At 54.0% G+C, this 23,939-nt stretch overlaps 1 protein-coding gene across 5 annotated transcripts in view; it reads right to left on the bottom strand.

Moving 5' to 3' along the window:
• The window catches only part of TPCN1 (two pore segment channel 1), a 63,346-nt gene extending 39,594 nt beyond the window's left edge, over positions 1 to 23,752 (bottom strand). The window contains exons 1-2 of one of the 5 annotated variants that reach the window (XM_047828855.1): positions 23,586 to 23,752; positions 20,342 to 20,575 (exon numbers count right to left, since the gene is read on the bottom strand). In XM_047828855.1, coding sequence (XP_047684811.1) covers positions 20,342 to 20,453 — 112 coding nt within the window. In that variant the 5' untranslated portion in view covers positions 20,454 to 20,575; positions 23,586 to 23,752. Of the gene's footprint in view, positions 1 to 1,087; positions 1,719 to 20,341; positions 20,579 to 23,585 lie in introns of those variants that run through there. The other 4 variants (XM_047828857.1, XM_047828853.1, XM_047828854.1 and 1 more) reach the window with 4 other exon arrangements.
• Positions 23,753 to 23,939: the final 187 nt, after the last annotated feature.

The following is a 23,939-nucleotide window of genomic DNA, read 5'->3' as shown; positions in this document are numbered from 1 at the left end:
GCAGGGCTTTTCAAGAAAGCCATGGGGGATTTCACGGAGCCCCCTTCACACCTGGCTCCAAGGGCTGGGCAGCACATTTAGAGATTACATTAGAGATTACAGAAAGGGCGCAAATGGAAGGCAGGGAGCCTCTGGCTTCTCCTGTTCAGTTTATAAGCAGCCCTCACGCAGAGGGGGCGGCCCTGAGGCCAAGTCCAGAGGGATTTTCAGTGCACCGCACAGCAAATGAGGGCGGGGGGCGGGGGCGGGGTGCTGGGGCACCACGTGGGTCCTAATTCCCTGCCTCCAAATGCTGCTTCCCACTTCCTAGGTTGGAAAAGTGGCCACACAGGGGCGATGGAAATGCTCCAAATCCCAAGTGCTTTATTGCCGCAGCATAAGGCATGCTCAAAGGCTCAGCAGCTTCCGAGAGCGGCAGGACAATTATCGTCCATAAAGGAGAGGAAGGCAGGGGTGCAGGGGGCAGGTGAGCAGCGACAGAGTCGAGGAGGCAGCCTAGCCCGGGGACGCAGACTGTGGGCCTATAGTTCCAACAGTGGGGTATCTGGGGGCACAAGGACCTGCTTGCTGGGGAACAGACACCCCAGTGGGCTTCCTTAGGAAACCGGGAACTGAGAGGTGGTGCAGGGACTCCTAGTTGCCCTGACTGGTCACCGGGGCACGAAGTGCCAGGGATAACGTGTTCCCACGTCCTGGTTAAAGCCTACACATCGCGCCCACTGGGTCTGCCGCGGATCGCCTGCCTGGGGAGCCTCAGGCCCCGGTGGCTGTAAGCCGCCAGCTGCCCTGGCCACCTACTCCTGCCCACCCGGGCCGAATCTGCCCCCACGCCTCCAGGTGAATGGCTGGTGCTCCCGTGAGTGCCCTCTGCACGAGGAGAGTCCTGGATAACAAAGCAGTCAGGGGCCTCTCACCACAACACCCCAGATCCAGCCCAGTCCCCCAGAGGCCGGGATGGCCTCTCACACGGAGGATTATTAGAGACCTCACGAGAATCAACACGTGAGACCTCAGTCTTGGGCACTGGCCTCACCCGGAGCACGGTGGGCTCTTCCTGGAGAGGTGGAAAGGCAAGGTCAAGGCATACCGAAAGGGCCCAGCTGGTGGAGACGAGATGACCTCACCACGGGGCTGTCGGGAATCTGGCCCTCTACCACCTCCTCCAGGAAGGCGGTGGCTGGCCCTCGCCTCTGCATGTCTGCTTTCCTGGGAGGCGGCTGGGCTGGAAGCGGGAGGGAAGAAGGGGAAAGACACGCAGCAGGTGCAGGAGGATGGGAGGAGCCTCCACCCTGCCCAGGCCCTCCCAGCAGGCCAGCTTCTCCGTTGGCCCCCAGGAGGTTTTTAGAAGGGCCGGAGGAAGCTGGCCAGGAACATTCTTGGCAAAACCAAGAAGGTCCCATTCTGTGCCTCCGGGGAAAGTTCCCCGAAGGGAAACATTTCGTCCCACACTTCTGCTGCCCTGGGCAGAGAGCTCTCATGCGGAAACCAGGAGGGCGGGCGGCAGCCTCTTCAGGCCAGCAGACCTCAGCCACGGAAGATTTATGCAACACCTGACCCTTAACTACCCTCCCTGAACCTTGGCAATCAGCCCCAGGGAGGTGAACAGAAAATCACTGGCAGGAGGAGGGGAAGGTGCTGAAAGAAAAGGCCCAACGGGCAGGCATTAGGATACGAAACACCAGTAACAAAAAACTGACTCCAAGTAGGAGAGAAGTTCCCCATACAGAGGACAGGCCGACAAGCGAGGATATGACCTGTTTGCACAGATGGTAACGCTTCCTCCACGCTGATGTAACAGGGCCCAGACGCTCCCTGCAAAACAGCTGGCTGCTTTGCATGCAGCCTCTGAAACGACCCTGCGGGGAATCCAAGGTTTCCGTTCGCTGGAGCACAGCGTGCGGCAGCATCCTGGTGGTGCCGGGTAAATAGAAACAGTTTCCATATGCCGCCATAAAGCTGCACCAGGGAGGAGACGGAAGGAGCCCGCAGGAGGGGAGGGCTTCTATGTCCCAACCCCCACCCAGCAAGGGCAGGGTCAGCACAGGCGGGGCGAAGCCACTGCGACCTTCCTCTGGGGCCTAGACAAAGAGGTCGCCTCTGAGCTCCTGGACGGGAGAGGATGCCAGGCCGTGACCGCTTCCGGGCAGGTTTATACGGGGGAGGGACTCCAGCCCCATTCAATCCTTGCTCCTGTCCCCCCTCCTCTTACATGTCCACAACCTCACCCGTTCTCAAACACACACACCGTCCGCATCCTCTTCGAGATAAAACACCCAGGTTCACTCCCGACGGTGCCCCTCCCCTCCCCCGGTTCACCATCGGAGTCCCCGGAGCCTCAGTTTCTTCAGCCATTAGCTGGGACTGGGGCCAACCGAGCTCCGGGCATCACAGAGACAAATGTGAATACCCACAGAGCACCCGGAGCCCTCCGGAAACCGGTGCCCGCCAGAATGAACAACGAGCAATCGCCCGACCGTTCGCCAGTTGTCGCTGAGAGCCCCACTCCATGGGAAAAAGCTCGAAGAGAAGAGGAAAATAAACCAGAGTGACACTGATGAGTTTTCCGGGCGTAGCGCTGCCACCCGGCTTCTGCGCTGGCTGGCTCTTCAAAGCCCCCCAGATAAAAATCGAGCAAAAGGCCCGATGCTGCAAGAAAGCAGAGTGCACATCTCCTTTGCTCAGGCCTTCCCTTTCTGCTGACTGGCTGCAAGATGGCGTGGGGAGGCAGACCCATGTTGCAGCGCACGCTAGTCGGGACTGCAAACCCGGGCAGGGCCCCGGGCAGATAGACCGACTCCGGAAAGGCAAGAGCTGGCACAGAGCCAGCCTAGCTGAATCACTGGCCTCAAGCCCGAAACCCGTCCTGCCAAAGGCTCAGGCCAGAGGAGGAAAGGGAAAACAAAAGGCTCAACTAGGCCAGTACTATGGGTCATGCACTGTTCTAGAAGGAGAGACCCTGGTTTGGAAGAGGCCAGGGTAATGCCCTGTGCTACCTCTAACTTTGTTTCCGGCCAGCTGACAGGGACCTAAGGGATTCCCTGTAATACATGAGCTCAGCACAGAAGGGCCTTGAACTCGCAGGGGAAATGGCTAGAGGGTTGAGAGCAGTGGCTGGGAAACTGAGTGCCTCTTAATGCTTTAGGGTAGTGATCACCACCCCAGGTGCCCACCCTCAACTGGCTACACAGGGCCCCTGGCATCCTGAGGTTGCAAACACGACCTTGACCGCAACTCTCCAGGCTTCATACGTCATGTCGTGATTTGGGGGAGAACGAGGGAGGGTGAAACCTTAAAAGGCTGGCCTTCTTGATACAAACAACTATGGTTTAATTGAAGGACACATTTATGCAGCACCTACTGTATACCAGGCATGGTGCCAAGCGTTGGATTCGAAAAAGTCAAACCCTGTACTTTGTCCTCATGAGGCCCACAATCAGGAGGCAAAAGAAGGAAAGTGATCCTGTGCAATAAAGCCATTTCTTACAACAGCCTAGAAAAGGATGTCACAGCTACCTTCCACGGGGGCTAGTGGGCAGAGGCGGGGGCGGGGGGATTCAGGGGTGATGTCTGGGCTACTTCTGAAGGATGAAGGATGAAGGAGGTTCACAAGGTGGATGGGGGTGTGGTGAGGGGAACACTCCAGAAACAGGAAAGGTCATGCATAAAGCTCAGAGAAGCAAACAGCAGGGCGTGTCTGGGAGACCGCAGAGGGTTCAGGGGTCCTGAGGCTGACACGGGCAGAGACAAGGCGGGAGCCGCGCGAGGGCTGTCCGCCACATTAGGGAGACGGGACCCGAGCCCCCGGGTTCCAAAGGGAAGCACTCTGACCAGGTGCACCAACCAGAAGTCTGCGGGGAAGCGGTTGTCTTGGACAGCACCATAACCCCATCTACAAACCAGTGCACGGCGAAACTGCAAGTTCGCTCTCCCAGGGGAGCACAGTGAGCGCACCTGTGTAGGGCAGGTGCCTGGCCAGGAGGCACCAAGCTCACTTCCACCGTCGAAGGCTCCTCACCACCCTGGTCTCGCGACTCCTGCACATCCCCCGCCACCCCTCCTGCCAAGGCAGAGAGAGAACTGTGGCTGCCGGACGCCCGCAGGTAATCTCTTGGTGAGGCAGGATGGCATTTCTCCTCCCTCCGTCCGTGAACTTCAAGACTCGGCTTGCAATTCTACTCCCTGCCCCTGTGTCACTGGCTTCATTGAAACGAAGGGCTTTCGCCGGAACGGATCACTCACCGAAAAGTACTTACTGAGCACCTACCATGCACAAAGTGCTTCAGGTGCCTTGAAAAGAAATGCTGTAAGGTCTGTGCACACGTCAAAGGCCCCTCGCTTCACACACACACACACACACACACACACACACACACACACACGCAGTCTGCAAGCCCCACTGTTTACCCAACGAGGAGTGCAGCACCTGTGCGAACATCTGTCCCGCATTCACTCGGAAGCATCAGAAATGCTAATTGTGAACTGCACAGGGACAGGGAAGGAGCTGTGGAAGAACAAATGGGGATGAGAGGCATTTTTCACTGCACGCTGGCACCCCCGGAGCCCCTGCAAGAGGCCAACAGACAAGTGGCGCGCGGGGGACGAGTCTGGCTGTGAGACCCACTCTCCGCGTCAGCTGACGGTCCGCTCAGCACAGATCAGAGGTCTGCACCAGCCCCTGCCTGGGAGCACCCAGGGGGCTGGCTGGACCCGGCCTGCACGAACCCTGGCCTCACCCCAGCATCTGGATCGTCTGTGGCTGCCGGCGGTTCTGCTCAGAAGAGTGAGGCAGCCGGGGGCACAGGCCCGCTGGGGAGGTGACAGCGGTTGGAAGGCGGCAGCCTGCAGAGAGCTTGAGCCCTGAGGCGTGCCACTGTCCAGGGGCCCGGGCTTGTCTGGCTACTGCTGCTCCCAGAGGACTGTGAGAGCCTGCACCGTCCGTGGGCAGCCCCTGTGCTCAGCCTCTGCTTCCTGTTTTCCTCAGTCTCCCTTCCTGCCACGTGGGGAAGCAGCCAAAAAGAAGCATCACAGACAAACATACAATGGCGGGCATGACACAGTGCATGACACAGTGCATGACACGTGCATGACACAGTCAGTCAAGCGTCCGGCTCTTGGTTTTGGCTCAGGTCACGATCTCACTGTTCACGAGTTCAAGCCCCATGTCGGGCTCTGCGCCGACAGCGCGAAGCCTGCTTGGGATCTCTCTCTCTCTCTCTCTCTCTCTCTCTCTCTCTCTCTGCCCCTCCCCTGCTCATGTCCTCCCTCTCTTTCACTCTCTCTCTCAAAATAAATAAAGAAACTTTAAAAGTATATATTAGAAAAAGGAAGAAACATACAAGGGCAACCAAGAAGCCAAGCTAACAGGTAGCAAGAGACAGAGCTGCTTGAATTAAATTATCCCTGCAGCGCGCCCAGGATGGCGGTCAAGGGAGTAAACGTATTATTCCCCCGTTTACCATGGGTACCATGGGTAAGAAAGCGCAAACAAACCAGCTAACGTTCCTTAAGAGGAAGGCAGAGATTTTAATAAGAGAAGACCACGTTCAAGCTCTCAGTCCAGAGTCCTTCAGCTGCCTACTCAGGGCTCAGGAAGGGGCAACATGGTTACTGTGTTGAAACTGAAACCCTGATACTTTATTATGACTCAGGGCTTCCACTCACCGAGTTGGTCCTAGGAGATGTCGTGTGGAATTTCCCACTTAATCTTTACGTCCACCCTGAATGCAGTTATTCTTATCCCCCCTTCTACGGGAGGAGGAGAAAGTGAGGGAGAAAGTGAAGTTCCTCATCGGAGTCTCCAAGGCCACCAGCAGGCGATGCCGGAATTTCAACCCCATCCTTTGCTGTAGACTGAGACGCTCTGAAGAAACAGTAGACGGGACATGTGCCAGCAGATAAGATCGCCCACCCAACACACACACATTTCTAGCGACCTGAGAGTTCTCCAGGCCACCCCCGTCTCCACACTGGTGAGTCTCCGTGTACCTTGGGCCAGTGTTTGATCTCTAAACCGAAACAGCACAAAATAACCTACAATAACACCAAACGGGGCAACTGGCCTGGAGGCGGAGTGGACTTTGGTACCGATCAGATCTGAGCCCTGTCGAGGCGACCAGACTGGCCCCGGGGTGCACCATAAAAGCCGTGATTGCAGACGAGAAGGCAAGCCAGCCAAGCGCGAACAGCCGAGCCCGCGAGAAGAGGGCACCCTCGAGAGTCACAGAGAGAAGACATCACGCTTGTCGACGACCACCCACAAGTGAAAGCCAACACATCCGGCTGCTTGGAGGGGCTCCAAGCCATTAGCCTGCACTGAGCACAACCACTCTGCCCGAGCTGATTTTCAGCAAGAGCTAAAGGAATGAAAAAAAAAATCTTTTTTTAAATAAAAACCCGATCTAACAAAAAGAGAGATTAGCAAGAGAAAAAGGCAGCCTTTTCCTCCTGCTAAAGGTGGGGTGGTGGGGCGAGGTGTGGGAAGGTGGGAGCTGAGTACCCCGGGCCTCCGCGACAATTATGGGACGTGTGGGCTCCTGGAGAACTGGGAAGGTGTTAAGAAGCAGAGACCTAAGGGGCGCCTGGGTGGCTCAGTCGGTTAAGCGTCCGACTTCAGCTCAGGTCACGATCTCACGGTCGGTGAGTTCGAGCCCCGCGTCGGGCTCTGTGCTGACTGCTCAGAGCCTGGAGCCTGTTTCAGATTCTGTGTCTCCCTCTGTCTCTGCCCCTCCCCTGTTCATGCTCTGTCTCTCTCTGTCTCAAAAATAAATAAATGTTAAAAAAAAAAATTTAAAAAAAGCAGAGACCTAACCGTCCAAAAAGCTGGCTATTCCCAGGGGCGGCGGGGGTCGGCCCCTGTCTAGACTATTTCTGGCCTGTCGCATGTGTTTGCGTCTCCTTGTCACCCCAAATGGCTCCAGGAGCCGGTTACGCTGTGACCCACGGAGTCACCTGGGGCCTTGGGTGTTCTCCGAACCTGGTGAGTCACTTCCAGATAGGCTACTTGACATCTGTTTATGAAGCGCCCAGAGTATGTGCAGAAAAGACACGGTCTTTGCCTTTGCAAAACTTGTACTACTAGAAAGAGGCACAGTTGTATACATCAGCACCCACAACAACAGCACCCACCCAGATGTTACACCGAGTCGGGCACTCTGCCTTCCTGCCCGGTCCACCCCAGCCACCTCAAATGGGCATCCGGAGACACTCGAAAGAAATCCACTAACAGGTTAATCCCTGATTGGAAGGAACGTGGTTTATAAAACCCAGCTCGGCACTGGATGACCTAAGGGGTATTAATCATACTACGAAAGGAAGCTTTGCCAAACTCGGCCCTCTTGCCCATATTTTAAATTATCTACTTCACCAAAATCCCATTTTCTCACAATCTTTAGGAATCCATCATGGCACAAAGCAAACCGCGACTCAGTACATAAGACATTAATCAAACCTATCACATGCAGGTGCCGGGGAGGGAGCGGGCTTCTGGGCGCAGGGAGCAGAGAATGAGGTGCACACAGCATATTCAGAGAATGAGAGGGTGTGGACACTACCCTAACCGATTAGGGAGGCTTGCGGAAGGCCGTGTGGAAGAATGGGACAAAGGTCTTCAGCCGATGGAAAGCTGGAGTGGGGAGAGGTCAGAAGCAAGAGACAGCAGCCCATGGGAGGTTGGGGAGTGAAAAGTGGTTCAAACAACAAAATGAATGAGACTATATGAGTGGCGCCATGCTGTAAGACTTCTGATCATTGGTTCTGATTTCCGGGGTGGAGGAAAAGAACGGAGGCCAGTCAGCCAGGAGTGTAACCGAGACGAAATTTCTCATGGCCTGGAAAGCGCTGGGGCAGCTGCCAGAGGCTGGGGGCAGGCAGGGAAGGTGGGTCAGAGCATCTGCTTTTCAAGGGCTTCGTCTTTCACTTGACCCGAGAACTTGGCCTACCCTTCAGGGAGTGACCGGGCGTAAGTTTACGGTTTCCTTCTCTCCACTGGGAGGCAAGTGAAACTTTCAAGGCCGCTAGGGCCTGGGCAGAGAAGCACACGCGGGGCAAGGTCGGAGAGCAGAGGCGGCAGGGGTCTGCGATGTGGGCAGACCTGCCTGCCCGAGCGCCCACCCGGCGGAACAAACGGGCCCCACTCCTTCATGCCTCCAACTGCGCGTCTGCAAAATGGGGATGCATACCATCGCTGCCCACGGGCCGCTAGGCTAAACCAGTTAGAAACGTTATTACACACAACCTTTCCAACCACAATCCACTATCACAGCACTTGCTGGCTCTAATGAGAGAGCGTCAACACCGGCTGGGGCGGGGGGAGACACTCTTCATGGCAGCATAAAGGACCCTGATTTGCAGCTAGTGGATCCACCGTGGGGCCAGGGAGCAGGGGGTGGAACCCAGAGCGCGCACGGAGGGAGAGGTTTGCAAGTGCGGCTCCATATGCCGGCTGAAGCCACCAAACCTTCACTTCGGAGAATCCCCAGACATAACGGAGTCTTTCATGGAAATAGAAACCCCTAAATCGTGCCTAAAAAAAAAAAAAAGACACTGCTTCTACAATATTATGTTCCATGCTTGCTTTTATAGCTAAAATACACAGAGATAAAAAAGATATATAGATAGATAGATAGATATAGATATGTATATAGATATACACACACACACACACACACACACACACACACACACACACACACACACATATATAGGGGCACCTGGGTGGCTCAGTCAGTTAGGCCTCCATCTCTGGCTCAGGTCTCGATCTCATGGTTCGTGAGTTTGAGCCCCACATGGGGCTCTGTGCCGACAGCTCAGAGCCTGGAGCCTGCTTCGGATGCTGTGTCTCCTCTCTCTGCCCCTCCCCCACTCACACTGTCTCTTTCAAAGATAAACATTGAAAAAATTTTTTAAAATGTGTATATATATATATATATGTATGTATATATATATATATATGTGTATATATATATATATATATATATACATGTATTTTTAAAATTTGCAATCCAAATACCCCAGTTGTATGCCAAGATATCACTTCCTCAGTACACGAAGGGTGGTTATGAGGACAGAATCCAACCCTCCTTTTCTCCACGGAGGGGAAAAAGCTTTCTTTTCACATAAAAGCTTTCTCGTGAAGGGGGACAGAGTTAGATCTAGCTTCCTGGCTGAGCCGACTGAGAACTTCCTTCCTGATCAACCCTCGATTACAATGGATTGTTGAGGGGGTCCTGTCAGTGCTATGGAACAAAGCAGAAACTTATCTGCCGGATACAGCTGGACACCATGCCTTTTTCAATCAGGAGAGTAGGTCCTTTCTGATCGTAAGGGCTTGGAGTGGTGGGGCTAGGAAAGGCATGGGGTGGGGGGCCAGGGCATAGCAGAATATACTCATCCCGATCTCACTCTTCCTTCACTAACTCCTTGCCCTTTTGTCAGACCCCGTCCCTGATGTTTCTAGAAGGCCCTCACCTATGCCCCAGGGCAGGGGACCCTGGGTGAGTACGCCTCAGTTCTGTTTTGTCCAGATGTTTCCTGAGTGCCTAGCACGAGGCAGGCACAGCGCTGAGCCTCAGGACTGCGGATGACCCGGCCCCGGGGAAGTCCAGAAAAAAAAATGCCAAACCTGGCTCCTGCCGCTACAGAATATCCTGGGAGTCTGTCTCCTCTCCATCCACCGCCCAATCTCCAGGGACAAAAGTCACTGCTATCCGGGGCTCACCCACCTCGGGGTTTCTAAGGAAGGATATCACGGTGGCTGGAGAAGGCATCCAGAGTTGGCAAGAGGTCAGAGGGAAGAGGTTTTGTCATCATGTCACCAAACACACATAGTAGCTCCTGTGCCCAAGTTCACAAACTCCTGCTGTTGGCATTCTAGGCTCCCCATAAAATGGGTCTGCCTGCTCTGACCCAAATAATAATGGCCAACATCCAGCAGGTGCTCAATCCGGCGTAAGCCAGGCACTGTGCTAATCGCCTGATATATGCCATCTCGTTTAACCCACGGCCGTAAACAGCAGAGCCCATTCAAACTCAGGTGGTTTGAGAGCCTATACTCTTTTTTTCTTTTTTTTTTTTTTAACATTTATTTATCTTTGAGAGACAGAAAGAGACAGCATGAGCCGGAGAGGGGCAGAGAGAGAATGAGACACAGAATCCGAAGCAGCCTCCAGGCTCTGAGCAAGCTGTCAGCACAGAGCCTGACGCGGGGCTCGAACCCACGAACAGTGAGGTCATGACCTGACCCTAAGTCGGACGCTCAACCGACTGAGCCACCCAGGTGCCCCCGAGAGCCTATACGCTTAACTACGGCCCACATCCGACGCGCCCCTAGCGTGCTGGCCTCTGGCCTGCACACGTCCTTCCCTCTGCCCGCGCCACTGCCCCTGCCCATCTCCCCAGCATCCCCGATGCCACCTGTCCCCAAATGCCACCTGGCCACAGGCCCGTCTGCTACTCCCTTAGATGACCCTCCGCTGTCATTTGCTCTCTTGACTCCTGCCACGGTGTCGTCGCTGCCGCGGTAACCTACCACCGAAATTTACTCCAAAGGCAACAAACTCAAACACCTACAGGCCCCAGGCGGGTAACAAACCCAGGAAGCCGGGGTGTGTGAGGCCACAGGGGCTGTGTGCTCATTCTGTGACCAAGCATAATGGCTGCTTGATCATGCCACCCCTGGAAACTGTTCAGGCCGAACAAAACAGGTCCCACCGTGTCCCTGGGCTGCCACCATGTTAGCCAGTCTCCACCCAGCTCCAGCCACTCTCTACAGGGTGGCCTGAGTGAATTCTCCGACAACACCCCTGAAATGTGACTGCGTCACTCCCCCGCCAGAAGCACCCTCTCGGGCTTCTCCATCACCCAGGATGAGGCCCCAACTCCTGAGGTGGACGGGGAGAGACCCTGTAAGATCTGGAGACACTCTGTCCTCCCCACCCTCCAGCCCAAGCACCTCCCATACGCACCCATCCGACACCTGTGGGCCTCTGCCCCCTGTTCCCTTCCTCTGGAACGGTCTCCCCACCCCCCCCCCCCCCGCCGCTCTTACACTAGCTATTCAACTGTTACTTTATTTTTTAATATTTACTTTTTTTTTTTTTAATTTTTTTTTTTCAACGTTTATTTATTTTTGGGACAGAGAGAAACAGAGCATGAACGGGGGAGGGGCAGAGAGAGAGGGAGACACAGAATCGGAAACTGGCTCCAGGCTCTGAGCCATCAGCCCAGAGCCTGACGCGGGGCTCGAACTCCCGGACCGCGAGATCGTGACCTGGCCGAAGTCGGACGCTTAACCGACTGCGCCACCCAGGCGCCCCTTTAATATTTACTTTTGAGAGAGAAGAGAAAGACAGAGCATGAGCGGGGGAAGGGCAGAGAGAGAGAGGGAGACACAGAATCCGAAGCAGGCGCCGGGCTCCGAGCAGTCAGCCCAGAGCCCGACGTGGGGCTCGAACCCACGAACTGTGAGATCGTGACCTGAGCTGAAGTCGGAAACTTAAAACAACTGAGCCACCCAGAGGCCCCTTCACTGTTACTTTTTTTTTTTTTTTCTAATTTCTAACACCGGCCTGAATCTTTATTATACATCTCAAAGTCAAAGCCAAAAAAAGAAAAAAAAAAAATTCCCAGCCCCAGTTTGGATCAAATAGCTAAGAACAGAGAAGATGGTCTTAAAGTTGGACAGAATGCAAATGAAGAGAAAGAAAGGAAAATGGGCCCCCCAGCCGAGAGTTCCAAGAACTACAACCCAGAGGGAGGAAAGTATAAACAGAAGAGGAAGACAAAGGGGTTTGTAGGAGATGCGCCCACCTGCTCTGCCCTCTCATCCATATGTGCCCGGCCTGGCACGTCCGCCCCCAAGCTCCGGCCTCCATTCCACAGACGGATGAAATCTGGGCTTTCTTTAGGCAAACCACATGGAAGCAGAGAGCGAAATCCCCAAGGCCTTTCCAATTCCCACTGAATGCCACCCAAAGGTCAAGAATACTTCATGGGCCGTAGTTCCTTGGTCGGTTTTATACTGTTTCCTTATTTTGAAGTACTTTGTTCTGAACACAAAGCCAAGGCTGAATTCGTGTGTTCCAGCTCAGAGGTCATAAAGCAGCAGCCCAGTGACCAGATTGTATTCGGCCGGCTGTGTTTACGAAATAAGAACGAGTTACCAATATTTAAAAATCAGAAGACTTCCAGGGCGCCTGGATGGTTCAGTCAGTTACACATCTGACTTCAGCTCGTCACGATCTCATGGCTCGTGAGTTCAAGCCCCGCGTCGGGCTCTGTGCTGACAGCTCAGAGCCTGGAGCCTTGCTTCGGATTCTGCGTCTCCCTCTCTCTCTGCCCCTCTCCCGTGCTCACTCTGTTTCTCTCTCACAAAAATAAACACTAAAAAAAGGTTTTTTTAAATAATAAAAATAGAAATCATAAGACTTCCGATTAAAAATGTAGGTTTGGACTTCTCCTGCAACACTGGAAAATGTGGTTAACGACCTGCCTGTGATCCTGCGTGGCAGTGAGTGGCCAGAGTAAAGAGGCAGCCGCCCTTTACACGGTGGCACACATGCTCCCCAGCGTGCCCCAGGCCTACAGGGCTCCAGGCCAGCCGAGCTCTCAGGCCCTATCCTATGAGGACAATTCAGCTGAACCAGACCCTCATGAGGTTCGAGAAGAGGAAGAACCACACGTTTTTACAGCTAGATAAGTCCTTCCCACAAAGAGCAAACAAGGCAAGAGGGACCCCAGTGCCAAAGAGAGCCCAAATTCCAATGACCTAACTCGGCTATCCAGTCCAAGGAACATTCGTTCTCCAGGGAGGGCCGGATGTGGGGTCCTCTGCCCCTGGAACCGTGACCTAAGGGGATCGCCCTCCTCACTGAGTCTCATTGAGTCTCATGCTCCAAAGCTGGCCTTTCGTTTGTCCTTCCTGTCTACTTCCCCAATATTGACTCCTAAGTTCTCAATTTCAGCCCAACCACCAGGATGTAAAATTGAGCCCAATGCCTGTGCACAGGAAGAGCGGAGGAACAGCCAACGTGGAGGAGAAAGCCACAGTTTTTCACGGGGTTGAGTCGTGGGTGTCCTTTGTGGTCTGGTTTTTCACTTGCCCACATTTTCCGGTCCCCTGTGATGATCCAATACAACTTGTACGATGAAACCCCATCGGCTGGGCTATTTTTTTTTTTAATTTTTTTATTCATGTTTGAGAGGCAGAGAGAGACGCTGTGAGCGGGAGAGGGTCAGAGAGAGAGAGGGAGACACGGAATCCGAAGCAGGCTCCGGGCTCTGAACTGTCCGCACAGAGCCTGACGTGGGGCTTGAACTCACGGACCGCGAGATCATGACCTGAGCCGAAGTCGGACGCTTAACCAACTGAGCCACCCAGGCGCCCAGCTATGAGAAGGAGCTCCAGGTACGAAACTCCAATTTAGAATACCATGTCTTATAGGAAATAAAAGTTAAAAAACAAAAAAACAAGATAAAGACAGAAACCAGCTTCCTTTTGGGAAAGAGAATTCAGCCTAAAATGCTCCCTCTTGCAGAGTTCACTTCGTGGCATGTGGCACATCAGTTAAGAGCCTGAGTCCGGAGTCAGAAGACCTGCGTTCGATGCCGCCGGCACTTCTTGGCTGCATGACCTCGGGTATGTTTCAACCTCCAAGAGCATCAGTTTGCTCTCCTGTTGATGAGGATCCTGCAAGCGCTGGGAGCACCCAGTGACGGCCAGCACAAGCGGAGTGCTTCTGGACACTGCCTGGCACATGGGAGGGGCTCAATACCCGAGAGCCGTTACCAGAAGGGAAGGAGTTAAGAAATGTCCAAATCAAGGAGTTTACCCCAGCAAAGGGAGAACGGAGAGCTGCCTTCTGGGCTCCCCGAACGCAAAGATGGGATGGGGGCGGTCTGGGGACTGGCATCCCTCTCAGCGCTTCCTCTCAAGAGCCCGGGTTCCCTTCGCAGGTGGCCCCAGGGAGAGCACCGCACCCTGAAACCACCAGAGACATGCTGCTGTGAGCCATCTAAGCCCTCCCGGGTGCCCTCCCCGACTCGGAGGCTGAGAAGCTGACGGTTCTGGCTCACGGAGCTCCGGAGCAAACGTGAACTCAGACCTCCCCAAGGCGATGGGTATAGAGCAGGGCTCTCCAGCTCGCACCCAGCTGCCACCGCGCCGTTTCGACGCGGCTGCTCTCTGCGGGCGGAGGGGAGAGATGGCATCTCATGGCAGGGGGGCCCGAGGCAACAGACAGGATCCCCCACGAAGACCAGGAGGGCTGAGGAAGTAAAAGGCTTCAAGTCTGGGTTAGATGGCTGCAACCCAGCATGCCGGGCGCTTGCTCATTTTAATTGGTGCCTCCGCCGGCCCGGTGACACCCAGCACTCTGCCTCGGCGAGGCCCCAAGAAAGCCAAATGCCCAGGCTCCCTGGGAAGCCGTGAAAATCTAATTGCTGCTTGGTCTCCAGCTGCCATGCTGCCTCCGCTTCCTGGCTTGCCGGCGGCCACCCGCTGTGCCAGGAGCGAGGCAAACAGGATTCAGATCCTGGCCTGGGTTCAGGACCCCTATATTCCACAGAAGAAGCCCTATCTCTGGCCACGACAGTAACGCCTGCCTATGACTAGCCGAATACTCACCACGGGCGGCACACATGTGATCTTACCAAATGCCCCCCAGCAACCCTCCTGGGAGATGCTAGCATGAGCCCACTCCACAGATGAGGAGACTGAGGCTCAGAGAGGCTGAGATCCCTATTCAGGTAGGAGTGGAAGCCTGGAGCTTGACTCTCCGGAGCCCACGTGCTTAACCAGGCCACCATCCGGGGTATCACGGGTGACGAAAGCTACACGGGTCCTCTGGGCTGCATTCACTCTTTTTGGCAAGATGCTGGAGACGCTTGGTCAGGGAAAGAACCGTGGGCACAGATTTCTGTTGATGGAGAGCCCACCTTGGGGGTGATCATCCTCGGGCGGACAGCCCCCACTGCTCTTTCCCAGCTCATCCCGGCCACACCTGCCCCCAGGCCAACAGCTCTGGCCCACCTTGCCTGAACGAAGACTGTGGAAAAGGAGCCAAGGGTGCCACATGTTGGCCCCTGTGGTGGGTGGGGGGAAGGGGGTGCACCTGGAGACAGGGGAGCAGTGGTCCTCTACGTTGCTAGACCTCACACCGAGTTAGGCAACTCCTGATGGCATGCCAGGCATCAGGGCGAAGGAGGAAGATGGGGCTCCTCTGCTCTGTCACCTTACGCCTTATCCCTGCATGGCCTGTCACCTGGAAACCATGGGCCACCGAAGTAGCCTAGGAAGGAGCGCCTGGCTGGCTCAGTCAGTAGAGCATGCCGCTCTTGATCTCAGGGTCGTGAGTTCGAGCCCCACGTTGGGTGTAGAGATTGCTAAAATAAATAAACTTAAAAACAAACAAACAAACCCCAAAGTAGCTCATGAGACTAAGTGTGTCAGCCCCTCCCCTCGACCCTAATCCTTCTTACACCCAGAGAAAGCAGCGAGTACAGGCCCATCTTAGGCAGCTGTTGGGTTAGAAGGCAATGAGAAGGCAAAAGGTGAGTGTGACCAGAATTCCCTTGGAAAATCCTTTGTATTGCCCACGGCGTTCACCCTCTACGGTCTAATGGCGGCCTAGACCGCTGCCTGATACACAATGCAGACCACGAGCGATTTCTAAACCACGCTGTCACACGTCAGCTCCACTGACCATGTTCAAGGTTATTCCTAATTTCCAGGCTTTAAATACCTCTGCTTATACCTGCCCCCTTTATCAGCCTGACATCTTCTGCCTATGAGTCATTCGTTAGCATTTCGGCAGCCGCTCTTATAGCCCAGAGAGATGTCTGAATCTTGGATAAAATCCATTCTTGCCCACAAAGGGAAGAAGAAAATCCCAACCCTCCAACTCCCTGCAGGGATAATATTCCAGCATAGGCCATCCCTAGCACAGGGTCAAAGGTCACAGGCAGCACAGCCAGGCTCCTGCATGGGAGGAGGAAAGGAAAAGGAAAGGAGTGTTATACAGGCCGAACTGTGTCCCTCTAAAATTCCTATTTTTTTTGTTGTTGTGTTTTGTTTTTCTACATTTATTTATTTATTTATTTTTGACAGACAGAGAGAGACAGGGCACAAGCGGCGGAGGGGCAGAGAGCGAGGGAGCCACAGAATCCGAAGCCGGCTCCGGGCTCCGAGCTGGCAGCGCAGAGCCCGACGCGGGGCTCGAACCCACAAAACGCGAGATCATGACCCGAGCCGAAGTCGGACGCTCAACCGGCTGAGCCACCCAGGCGCCCCTAAAATTCCTATGTTGAAGTACTAACCCCCAGGACCCCAGAGTGTGGCTGTGTTTGGAGACGGAGCTTTGAAAGCAGTAATGAAGGTAAAATGAGTCATATGGCTGGGCCTTAAGCCAATCTGACTGGTGTCCTTGTAAGAACAGATTAGGACACAGACACACAGACTCGGGGACAAACACGTGAGGACGCAGTCAGAAGGCGGCTGTCTGAAGGTAAAGGAGAAGGGCTTCAGAGAAAAGCTGACCCTCCCGCGGAAGAGATGTTGGACTTCCTTCCGGCCTCCAGAACAAGGTTCACGGCCTTAGAAAGCTGGCTTGGTTCTCAGTGGCTCATGCCCACGTAGCTGCCAACTCCGCTGAAGGCCTCTGTCTAAATCCTGCCAACTCCTTAATACCGAAAGGGTTTACATCAGCCACGGACTGGGTGTCGATGGTGGGAGCCTCTAGGACAATCGGCTGTACTGGGGAAAATGAGACTCTGAGTGCCGGTTAGGAGAGAAGGCAGGGGGAGATACCGCCCGCCTCTGACCAGGTCCCTGACACCACTCCCACGAGCTAGCGACAAGGCCCCAGAAAACCCAGTTAGGTTTATTTCCACCATGAGCTGTTGAGTGCCTAGGTACCGTAGGCATCGAGCTGGGTGATGCCAAGATGAATGGAACGCAGGGCCCAGCAGGTGATCAGACGGCTAAACAAGTCATTACCACGCAGTAAGCTACTTGTAATAGTGGGAGCCTCCTCTAGACACCAAAGCAGGAAAGGGCAATGAGTGATTAGCCCTGTCAGGAAGGGGGAGGTCCAGAGAAGGCTTCGAAGAGACGGGAGTATCGGCAGGATCTCCAAGATAGAACTGGAAGCAAGCAACAATGGCAGCAAACCAGAGGCTGGGCAGAGTCACCAGCAAGGCAGAGCGGCTGAAGAACGCATGGGCCTTTCACAGAGCCCGAAGCGGCCTGACACTGTGGCAAAGGCAGGAAAATGGGACCATTCAGGCAAGAAGGCACCGGGGCACACAAGGCCGAGGGCGCTGGCTAAAGAGTTTGGCCCGCATCCCGTAGGGGTCGGCAAGGTCCTGGGGGGCTGCGAGCTCGGGAAAGTACCGGGACCGATTTGTGGTTCAGACAGACTGTTCAAGACCACGGGGACGGGGGACTTTGGGGAGAAGGTCAATGCCAAAATCCAAGCATGAAACAACAAAGGCATGAACTGAGGCGCAGTAGGTCTCCTCCGAAATCTCTTCTTTCCTCAGAGAGGCCCGACCAATTTGCCAGTGAGGCTTGGTGGGTTCCCACCAGCTCTTGGAGGTTTGAGCAAATGATCTACTAAGAGGGTGAGAGGGGAAACTGAGGCACCAACACACTGCAAGGAAAGTACACTTTCCCTGGACCTTCCCTTTTTTTTTTTTAAATGTTTTATTATTTGTTTTTGAAAGGGGGGGTGGGGAGGGGCGGAAAGAGAGGAAGACAGAATCCAAAGCAGGCTCCAGGCTCCCAGCTGTCAGCACAGAGCCTGACACGGGGCTTGAACCCACAAACTACGAGATCATGACCTGAGCTAAAGTCAGGTGCTTAACCAACTAAGCCACCCAGGTGCCCCTATATTTCATTCTTCTTATACAGCCAAAAGGAGCCACCAACTTCACCAAGGTAAGAATAGCCTCACCAGGGGGCGCCTGCGTGGCTACATCAGTTGGCAGTCCGACTTCAGCTCAGGTCATGATCTCGAAGCTCCTGGGTTCAGGCCCCGCGACAGGCTCTGTGCTGACCGCTCGGAGCCTGGAGCCCGCTTCCGATTCTGTGTCTCCCTCTGTCTCTGCCCCTCTCCTGCTGGAGCACTGTCGCGCTCTCTCTCTCTCTCTCAAATATAAATAAACATTAAAAAAAAAAAAAAAAAAGAATAGCCTCGCCAGTGGCCCATCCAAGGTTGGTTTTATTGTCTACTTGGCCTATTTTCCACTCAAGCTCCGTCACTGGTTCCAAACCTGATCCTGACACAGAACTAGGTTGCTCTTCCCACTGATCCGCAGGAGAGCCCAACACCCCAGCCATCAGCTGACACTATGCAAGGACTTAAAAGCGGCACTCACGACAATGACCAGGATTCCAATTTAGAATCCTGAGCTGGACTATTTCCAGAATGATCCACACCCTTAGCATGTCAACCACCCTCCCTTGTGGTCCATTCCCTTGTTGGCCATGGACGTGACCACCCCTTCGCTAGGGAGTATCCTACTTTCAAGCTGAGACGAGGTCACGTTCATTTATATCACTTTCTTCAAAGCACCTCACACAGGGTGTAGGGGCAGGTATCAGAGGGGCGTTACCGCTTACTAGCTGTCTGACTTGGGACAAGTCACTTAACCTCTCTGAGGCTGTTTCTTCCTCTGTAAATCTGGAAAGTGACAACACGCTCATCTTGATCAGATTAATATATACAAATGCTAAGGGCCAGCACTCGCATTTATCAAGGGCTTGTGATGGAGAGGAAAAATGGGAGAAGGAGGAGGAAGGGAGTCAGACAGTCCTGGGTTCAAATGTGACCTCAGCCACTTGCTTAGCTGTGTGACCCTGGGCATGTTATTTCACCTCTCTGACTCATGGTCTCCTCCTCCTTAAAATAGGAATAGTGCCTGCGCTACCAAAGGATCTTAGTTAAGATAACAGATAAGAGGAGCTTTCACACTCAGCTTGCTAGCTCTAGGGCATCTAAGAAGTGAGTGAGTCTGAAATCGGAGCCACTGATTTCTCAGCCCTGAATGGCGCTTAGGGAAGAGATTGATAGTCTAACCTTCCTAGACCACCCAGATCTACCATGGGCGGGGGCGGGGGGGGGGGGGTGGGCGGAGTGAATTTGCCAAGCAAGGAGAGGCCAGTTTACAGGGAGCCAGGTCTCCCGTCATACTCTCAGCCACAGGAACAATGCTGTCCTTCATCATTTCCAAGGGGACGCTGCTGAGCTCCCTGCAACCTGACTGTGTTCTCTCTGGACAAAGGAGACGGAAGGGCCAGGCTCGTCTTTCCCGGGGCCCAAGTGTGTTCCCATGTGATCTGGAGGACAGCAACAGCCCTCTGTCCTAGCTCAGGAGCATGGCCAGCGGGCAGCACGTCCATTTGGTAAGGAGCTCCTAAAGCACTGACCCCTGACATCTCAGGACCCTCCACAAAACGAAAGTTTATTTTAAGCTCTCCCGGACACCAGGCCTGAGCATGCGAGGGAAATGGCTCCGGGACAAGGACCAGGAAGCTTTTTAAGGTCTCCCATCCTGCCAGAAACACAATTAAAATGTAAAAAATTTAAAGCTCGCCTCTCTTGGGCTCACTTCATGCCAGGCTCTGGTTTAGAGGAAGACACAAAACAAAACCCCAAACCCTCAAATCAATGGATCACGACAAATGCTCGGCTCCTTCCTGCTTGTCCTGGGCAGCAGCAAGGGTCTGAGCACCCATGTGGAGAAGCACTCAACTCTGCTTTCCTGCCAAAGGTTTCGGGTTGGACAGAGGAGGCCAGGGTTGAAATCGGTGTCTTTCGCTTTTCTTTTTCCTTTTTTTTTTTTTCTTTTTTAAGTAGGCTTCACGCCCAGCACGGAGCCCAATACGGGGCTTGAACTCACAACCCTGAGATCAACACCTGAGCTGAGATCAAGAGTCGGATGGCTCACCAACTGAGCCATCCAGGTGCCCCTGTTTCCTTTTTTAACAAGGAATGGGGCAGGGAAGTTAGCCAAAGGGCCAATTTGCCTGAGGTCCCCACCGAGCATCCACAAACAAAGCCAGCGTACCTCAAGGGCAAGGGGGGTAAGGCACTGAGGGAACGGAGAGCCCCGGGAGGGGAGGCTCCTCCCTGGAAGAATCCCTAAGCTGGGGGTGCAAGATTAGGACCCCACAATCTCCTAGTACTTTCTGTGTCAGAACTCAGGGATCAAATGCAAGGCCAGGCATTAGCATAGGTGCATCTATTACCAGACCACCAAGCCCACAACTCACCCCCTGAAACAGAAGAGCTGTGCCCCTCCCCTGGCACCCCCCTCCCCTCCCCCCCCCAGCCGCCAGTCTTACTTCTGCGAGGCAGCTCCTCTTGGCCCAGGCCGTTGGAGGGAGCTAGTGGGGCACCGCCACCCTCATCCAAGGTCAGGATGAGGGGAACGTCGTCATCTAAACTCACAGCCATATTCTCTTCTCCTGCAGCCCTCAGGATGTGATGTCCAGAGCTTTGAATAGTCTCTGCTTTGAGCTCTCGTTCAAAGCCACTGGCCCAGAGGTACTTCCCAGAAACTCCTCCATCAGAGGCATCTTCTAGGTTTCGGGGGGAGGGGGGTAAAAAGAGAAAAACAATCATTAAAATACAACCACTGATGAAAACATTCTGGAATCAGACAGTGGCAATGGTTGCATAACCATGCAAATGTACTAAAAACTACGGAATTGTACCCTTTAAAATGGTGGATTTTTTTATGGTATGTGAATTCTATCTCAATAAAGGGTATTACAGGGGTGCCCGGGTGGCTCAGTCGGTTAAGCGTCCGACTTCAGCTCACGTCATGATCTCATGGTTCGTGGGTTTGAGCCCCGCGTCAGGCTCTGTGCTAACAGCTCAGAGCCTGGAGCCTGCTTCAGATTCTGTGTCTCTCTCTCTCTCTCTGCCCCTCCCCCACTCCCTCTCTCTCTCTCAAAAATAAATAAACATTAAAAAAAACTTTTTTTAAATAAAAAATAGAGTATTACAGTAATAGCATTAAAGTATGGCAGGGAACTGTGTAAGAATAAATACTGAAAATTTAAGCATAATTATGTTTGGAGATTGAGATTATGGCTAATATGTTCCACCACCTCCATCCCTCTTGACCCTTGTTTACGTGTTTTGTGAAGATTTTCGACTTAAAAAAAAAAACCATTAAAATAATAGTAGTTAATACTCATTGAGCATTTACTATGTACCAGGGGTTTTCTAGCAATTTTTAAGTAAAGCTGATTGAAACTTCATTAACAGTAAGTAGGATTTTCTTTTTAAGTTTATTTATTCTGAGAGAGAGACAGAGCAAGCGGGGTAGGGGTGGGGGTAGGGGGGAGGCAGGTAGGGGAGAGAGAATCCCAAGCAGGCTCCCCACTGTCAGTGCAGAGCTGGGCTTGAACTCACAAAGGGTGAGATCGTGTCCTGAGCCGAAACCAAGAGCCGGACGCTTAACCGACTGAGCCACCCAGGAACCCCGCAAGTTATTAACCCCCCTACTAGCCCCCATTACAGAATGAGAGACTTCAGGCTCAGAGACATTAAGTGACTTGACCAAGAACCCACAGCTCCAAAGCCAAACTTTGAACTACACAGTCTGGCTCAGGACCGGTTATCCTAGCCACCACACTACAATTTCTCCCAGACCCAGCCTTGGTGTTTACACAGCACCTAGCTTCAAAGACGTGCAGAGTCAGCGTGCCAGATCACCCACACTTGCCCATATCATTCTTATATAAGCATTATTCTCCCAGATTTAGGTGTTTCAGGAGGAAGGAGACGAGCATTTTTTTAAATGACCTCGAGTCACACAGCAAATGGCGCTCATCCTGGACTCCCCATTTAGAACCCGCAGAACTAGCCTGGTGCGGTTTCCTATTTATACACATTCCCGATTCCGCTGAGTGGGACCAAAAGCAAAGACTCAGCAGATCGGACGGCAGACCCTTGAACTTAAAGACAGCAGCAGGTTCCTTCCTCAAGCCGAGGCCTTCTGGGCCCCATCAAGTCTGTCTCCAAACTAAACCACTAAATGGCAAGCCGGCCACTTGCTTCTTTCACACGCCACCAGCAAACCCCTGGGCAAGTTCCTGTGCGTCAACATCTTCTTAAAACTAGGCAGTGAAAGTGAGCGCCATTGTATTTGTGAAGCCCGGAGCCGCTCTGCCCAGCCAACTTCCTGTGCGACTTTTTTAAGTTTCCCCCAAATCCGGGGATTAATTTTGCTTGGAAACCTCAACAGTGGAGACGCGAGGGAGGAAATCCCAGATGAGACGCCGCCACTCGCCACTCCTGCAGTCTTAAGCAGCGTGTGTTTTATTTGTTTTCTCTTCCGTTTAACTTTTCACCACAGGTATTTTCAAACATATTCGAAAATAGACCGAATATGTAAATGAACTTCCTTGCATCCCTCGCGCGCGGCTTTGACAGTGATCAACGTTTTCTCATTCTCTCCCTGCCATTTACTTTGTAGGTGAGAGGATCTACCAACCTTCTCCACTCATCAAGAAGAGGTTTCTAAATTTTTTTTTATCATTGTTACCATAATGGCTAGAGGTTTTAATTTTAACTGTTTAATGTATGACTGCTTGCTAACAATGCATGCGGTATGTTAGTTCCGTGGCTCTCTACCAGGGTGATTTGGGCCCTCAGGGGACACCAGGAACATACGGAGACATTTTTGATTATCATGACTAGGGGGGAGGGGTGCTAGTAGGTAGAGGCCAGGGATGCTCCTAAACACCCACCCTGCAACGCACAGGCGAGACCTGCCACAACAGAGAAATATGTGGCTCCAATGTCAACAGTGCTGCTGTTGAGAAATCCTATTTAGCTAATATCCCCACTTCACAGATGGGGAAAACTGGGGCTCAGAGGGGCTAATTTAACCTGCCTTTTATAAGCAGGGAAGTGGTGAGAGCCCAGATTTCAACAGCTTAATTTCAGACTGTCTGAATGCGGGGGCCCTCCCCACTCAACCATTACCATCTACCTCCCGGCAGAACCAGACCAGCAATTTGAATTCCAGCCCATCGTCTTGCAGAGAGGGGAAAAGTGAGGTCCAGAGGGGAGCAGGGACTGGCCCAAGGTCACACAGTGCAGGACTCCTGAGTCCCAGCCCAGTGCTCCTTCGGTGGGCTCTGCTCCTCCCTCTATAGCGGACCCAGTAAGGGTCATCCGTGGGGACAGGTCCCAGGAAAGCGGGCCAGCAGCCATCCAGACTCAGGCACGAGACCCTGCGGGTGGGGCGCCTGAGGGCGCCAGGGAGCTGAGCAGATGGCGGGGTCGGGTGGGGGACAAGGAATGCGGGCTCCAGCTCCACGTGCTCCCGGCTCTGGTCCGGGCCCCAACTTGGGGGTCGCCCCAGGAAGCCGGGAGCGAGGAGAGGGGGCGCCAAGCACCGGCCTGGGCTGGAGGGAGAAAAGCGCGGCGATGACTTCCCGAAGTCCCTCTGGGCCCGCCCTGCCCGCCTCCCACAGCCCAGAGCGCGGCGCAACCCCTTACTCCATGCCCTCTGACCCCTGGCCCCTGCCCTCTCCGTCAGGCCATCGCTCGCACCCCTCAGATTCTTACACGCGCCGCCCCAGCAACCCGGACCGCGCGCCGGGGTCCGCACCGCGCAGCCCAGCCCGCCGGCGCCGCCGCCGCCGCCAAAGCCCCGAGCCTGGAGCTGTTGCAGCCGCCGCAGGCGCCGCCACTTCAGCCGCTGCCACCACGGCAGCTGCGCCAGCTCTCTCCTCCGCCGCTTACCGTCCCTTCAACCCCCCGGCCCCGCCCCATTCCACCTCTTTGCCGCGGCCTATTGGCTACCCAGGCAGCATGATGAGCTCTGATTGGGCAAGCTTCACGTCCTTCCCCAGTTCTCGCCCGCTGCTGATGCAGGATCCCCTGCCCACCTCCTAGGGAAGAGGTGGGACAAAGAAGCTC

Source organism: Prionailurus viverrinus, chromosome D3, assembly GCF_022837055.1.
Source record: "Prionailurus viverrinus isolate Anna chromosome D3, UM_Priviv_1.0, whole genome shotgun sequence".
NCBI lineage: Eukaryota > Metazoa > Chordata > Mammalia > Carnivora > Felidae > Prionailurus > Prionailurus viverrinus.
This window is presented reverse-complemented; position numbering and strand designations above follow the sequence as displayed.